Source organism: Nanorana parkeri, unplaced genomic scaffold (genome assembly GCF_000935625.1).
Source record: "Nanorana parkeri isolate BGI_ZX_2015 unplaced genomic scaffold, ASM93562v1 scaffold2972, whole genome shotgun sequence".
Taxonomy (NCBI): Eukaryota; Metazoa; Chordata; class Amphibia; order Anura; family Dicroglossidae; genus Nanorana; species Nanorana parkeri.
Genome location: NW_017309240.1, coordinates 12233 through 17715, shown reverse-complemented (window position 1 = coordinate 17715; position 5483 = coordinate 12233). Strand labels below are relative to the sequence as shown.

At 36.4% G+C, this 5483-nt stretch overlaps 1 protein-coding gene across 1 annotated transcript; it reads right to left on the bottom strand.

Moving 5' to 3' along the window:
* Positions 1–3944: 3944 nt before the first annotated feature.
* On the bottom strand, positions 3945–4922 carry LOC108802581 (olfactory receptor 52K1-like). The gene has a single exon (XM_018574439.1). The coding sequence runs from the start codon at positions 4773–4775 to the stop codon at positions 3945–3947; it is 831 nt and encodes a 276-aa protein (XP_018429941.1). The 5' UTR covers positions 4776–4922.
* Between the last annotated feature and the right edge of the window lie 561 nt (positions 4923–5483).

Below are 5483 nucleotides of genomic sequence, written 5' to 3'. Positions count from 1 at the left end.
TTTATACATTTTATTAGAAATATACAAACATTCTATTTATTACCGTGTTTAATATCCACAGAACAAAAAAATGATTATAACCCTAAACAATTTGAAAAAAACACAATTTCCATTTAACAGATTATTTATTATTATTATTATTATAGACTACAACTGCAATGACAGATGGGTCTCTATCTCCCTCTGATCAATGTTTGTATACAATGTTACTTTGTATCTCTCTATCTCCCTCTGATCAATGTTTATATACAATGTTACTTTGTATCCCTCTATCTCCCTCTGATCAATGTTTATATACAATGTTACTTTGTATCCCTCTATCTCCCTCTGATCAATGTTTATATACAATGTTACTTTGTATCCCTCTATCTCCCTCTGATCAATGTTTATATACAATGTTACTTTGTATCCCTCTATCTCCCTCTGATCAATGTTTATATACAATGTTACTTTGTATCCCTCTATCTCCCTCTGATCAATGTTTATATACAATGTTACTTTGTATCCCTCTATCTCCCTCTGATCAATGTTTATATACAATGTTACTTTGTATCCCTCTATCTCCCTCTGATCAATGTTTATATACAATGTTACTTTGTATCCCTCTATCTCCCTCTGATCAATGTTTATATACAATGTTACTTTGTATCCCTCTATCTCCCTCTGATCAATGTTTATATACAATGTTACTTTGTATCCCTCTATCTCCCTCTGATCAATGTTTATATACAATGTTACTTTGTATCCCTCTATCTCCCTCTGATCAATGTTTATATACAATGTTACTTTGTATCCCTCTATCTCCCTCTGATCAATGTTTATATACAATGTTACTTTGTATCCCTCTATCTCCCTCTGATCAATGTTTATATACAATGTTACTTTGTATCCCTCTATCTCCCTCTGATCAATGTTTATATACAATGTTACTTTGTATCCCTCTATCTCCCTCTGATCAATGTTTATATACAATGTTACTTTGTATCCCTCTATCTCCCTCTGATCAATGTTTATATACAATGTTACTTTGTATCCCTCTATCTCCCTCTGATCAATGTTTATATACAATGTTACTTTGTATCCCTCTATCTCCCTCTGATCAATGTTTATATACAATGTTACTTTGTATCCCTCTATCTCCCTCTGATCAATGTTTATATACAATGTTACTTTGTATCCCTCTATCTCCCTCTGATCAATGTTTATATACAATGTTACTTTGTATCCCTCTATCTCCCTCTGATCAATGTTTATATACAATGTTACTTTGTATCCCTCTATCTCCCTCTGATCAATGTTTATATACAATGTTACTTTGTATCCCTCTATCTCCCTCTGATCAATGTTTATATACAATGTTACTTTGTATCCCTCTATCTCCCTCTGATCAATGTTTATATACAATGTTACTTTGTATCCCTCTATCTCCCTCTGATCAATGTTTATATACAATGTTACTTTGTATCCCTCTATCTCCCTCTGATCAATGTTTATATACAATGTTACTTTGTATCCCTCTATCTCCCTCTGATCAATGTTTATATACAATGTTACTTTGTATCCCTCTATCTCCCTCTGATCAATGTTTATATACAATGTTACTTTGTATCCCTCTATCTCCCTCTGATCAATGTTTATATACAATGTTACTTTGTATCCCTCTATCTCCCTCTGATCAATGTTTATATACAATGTTACTTTGTATCCCTCTATCTCCCTCTGATCAATGTTTATATACAATGTTACTTTGTATCCCTCTATCTCCCTCTGATCAATGTTTATATACAATGTTACTTTGTATCCCTCTATCTCCCTCTGATCAATGTTTATATACAATGTTACTTTGTATCCCTCTATCTCCCTCTGATCAATGTTTATATACAATGTTACTTTGTATCCCTCTATCTCCCTCTGATCAATGTTTATATACAATGTTACTTTGTATCCCTCTATCTCCCTCTGATCAATGTTTATATACAATGTTACTTTGTATCCCTCTATCTCCCTCTGATCAATGTTTATATACAATGTTACTTTGTATCCCTCTATCTCCCTCTGATCAATGTTTATATACAATGTTACTTTGTATCCCTCTATCTCCCTCTGATCAATGTTTATATACAATGTTACTTTGTATCCCTCTATCTCCCTCTGATCAATGTTTATATACAATGTTACTTTGTATCCCTCTATCTCCCTCTGATCAATGTTTATATACAATGTTACTTTGTATCCCTCTATCTCCCTCTGATCAATGTTTATATACAATGTTACTTTGTATCCCTCTATCTCCCTCTGATCAATGTTTATATACAATGTTACTTTGTATCCCTCTATCTCCCTCTGATCAATGTTTATATACAATGTTACTTTGTATCCCTCTATCTCCCTCTGATCAATGTTTATATACAATGTTACTTTGTATCCCTCTATCTCCCTCTGATCAATGTTTATATACAATGTTACTTTGTATCCCTCTATCTCCCTCTGATCAATGTTTATATACAATGTTACTTTGTATCCCTCTATCTCCCTCTGATCAATGTTTATATACAATGTTACTTTGTATCCCTCTATCTCCCTCTGATCAATGTTTATATACAATGTTACTTTGTATCCCTCTATCTCCCTCTGATCAATGTTTATATACAATGTTACTTTGTATCCCTCTATCTCCCTCTGATCAATGTTTATATACAATGTTACTTTGTATCCCTCTATCTCCCTCTGATCAATGTTTATATACAATGTTACTTTGTATCCCTCTATCTCCCTCTGATCAATGTTTATATACAATGTTACTTTGTATCCCTCTATCTCCCTCTGATCAATGTTTATATACAATGTTACTTTGTATCCCTCTATCTCCCTCTGATCAATGTTTATATACAATGTTACTTTGTATCCCTCTATCTCCCTCTGATCAATGTTTATATACAATGTTACTTTGTATCCCTCTATCTCCCTCTGATCAATGTTTATATACAATGTTACTTTGTATCCCTCTATCTCCCTCTGATCAATGTTTATATACAATGTTACTTTGTATCCCTCTATCTCCCTCTGATCAATGTTTATATACAATGTTACTTTGTATCCCTCTATCTCCCTCTGATCAATGTTTATATACAATGTTACTTTGTATCCCTCTATCTCCCTCTGATCAATGTGTATAAACAATGTTACTTTGTATCTCTCCAGTGGCGGACCTAAGGAACACAGGGCCATGGTGCAAGATTTTTTCTTATTTCTTATTATGTGGATTGGAGCGACATTCACCATATTTATTCCCAGATAATTTTTTTCTACAGGTCATTCTGAATTGAGAAAGCTGTTCAGATGACCAGTGAAACATCTTCAATAAATATACAGCAAGTCCAGTTGCCTTGACTTATTTGTAACAGATATACCATGTGACCTGGATGAATGAACCTTCACAGACATGGGATCAGTTGGTTCTTTTATGACAACTCTGTTTTTACGCAGCAGCTGCCGGCTTTCATTATGACAGTAGGGATTTACTGGCAAATGTTTGGAGGGGAGCGGCAGTGGTGCAGAGGGATGCCTTGTGTACCTCCATGAAGTTCTTTTAGGTGTGTGCAGTATGCCCAACACCCCAAAATATAAAAATGATTTTAGAAATTACATTTACATGTTAAAGATCACATGAGATTTTAGTGATTGGGGGTCGCATCTAAGTTGACCTCTGTTGTAAATCTTAACACTTGAGCAAACTCCCCTGAAAAGGATATTTATCTGATTGGTGATGAAGATGTCTTTCAGTCACATTTTTTTTTAATCCCATTTTTTCTACATTGAGACAAAATTATTTGATTGGATCATCTGTGATTACAATTAGGAACCTGGACAAATTGAGTCCATCTCTGTGGCTCTGGTGATCCCATTTCTATGTGTGATGGTTCCCGAAGGTTTCCGTTCTCTTCCTACTTTTCAGCTGAAAATCGTAAAACAAATTTCTCGTTGACCTGAATGCGCATCGAGGATGAGATCATCGTATTCTTTTTATTTCTGGACCTGCTGAAGCACCTTCTGATCTCTTTCACCCCCAGCCCATAGATGAAGGGATTTAGGGAAGCCGGTAGCATGAGATAGATCGCATTGAACAGGTTCTGAATGTCATAGGAGATATGAGTTTGCATGCGGTACACAATTGATGACAACAGTGCGGACACGTAAATCATGGTGGCCACAGTCAGATGTGCTCCGCAGGTGTGTAAGGCTTTGTGACGGGCTTTCCCAACAGCAATCTTCATGGCCGTGTAGATAATGCTGGAGTAGGACAGTAGGAGAAGACTGACATCAATGACAGTGACCAAGATCCTAACCATGAGACCGACAGCTTGCTGTTTGGAGATATCTCCGCAGGCAAGGCTCAAAATCCCCATATTCTCACAGACAAAATTCAGGATGATGTTGGATTTACAGAAGTGGACTCTAGAAGTCAGTATGACCATCGGAGAAACAAAGAGAGCACTCCGTGCCACCCCAATGAAAGCCAACTGAAGCAGCAAACGTGGGGTCATGATGTTGTTGTATTGTAAAGGTCTACAGATAGCGATGAACCTGTCCAGGGCCATTGAGAGGATAACACCAGACTCAAAAATAGCCATGAAGTATATGTAGAACATCTGACTGAGGCAACCAGAGAATGTGATCTGGTTTATATCAAAAGATAGATCGAGGAGGAATTTTGGCAGGATGGCAGTTGTGGAGGAAAGATTGACAGTGAAGAGGAGGGACATGAGGAAGTACATGGGCGAGCTGAGGCTCGGTTCAACAAAAATCCGGTGAATGATGAGGATGTTTCCAGACAGAATAATGAGATATAATAGAAGAAATGGGATTGTTAACAGTCTTCTGTATTTTATGATTCCAGGAAAACCAAAAAGGACAAAATCTGTGTAGGTAATAAATGTCTGGTTTTGGGTCAACCCTTCCATGTTATAATCATGGAACGTTCATATTGGCATCACTGGAGACCTTCAACTGGAGTCCTTTTTCTAAAGAAAATAAATATATATAAATAAGATGTTTCTTTCTATAAGTAGGAAATGGTTCTTTGGATACAGCAGAAAAGAGATCATTGGGTAGAGTAGGGAAGAGCTCATTGGATAGAGTAGGGAAGAGCTTATTAGGTAGAGTAGGGAAGAGCTCATTGGATAGAGTAGGGAAAAACTAATTGGATAGAGTAGAGAAGAGTTCATTGGGTGGAGTAGAGAAGAGCTCATTGGATAGAGTAGGGAAAAACTCATTGGATAAAGTAGAGAAGAGTTCATTGGGTGGAGTAGAGAAGAGCTCATTGTGTAGAGTAGGGAAGAGCTCATTGGGTAGAGTAGGGAAGAGCTCATTGGGTAGAGTAGGGTAGAGCATTTTGGTAGAATAGAAAAGAGCTCTTTGGGTAGAATAGGCAAGAGCTCATTGGATAGAGTAGGGAATATCTCATTGGGTAGAGTAGGGAAGAG

Excerpts from the sequence above, each read along its gene's own strand:
- LOC108802581 (XM_018574439.1), bottom strand. The coding sequence starts at position 4,775 with ATGTACTTCCTCATGTCCCTCCTCTTCACTGTCAATCTTTCCTCCACA.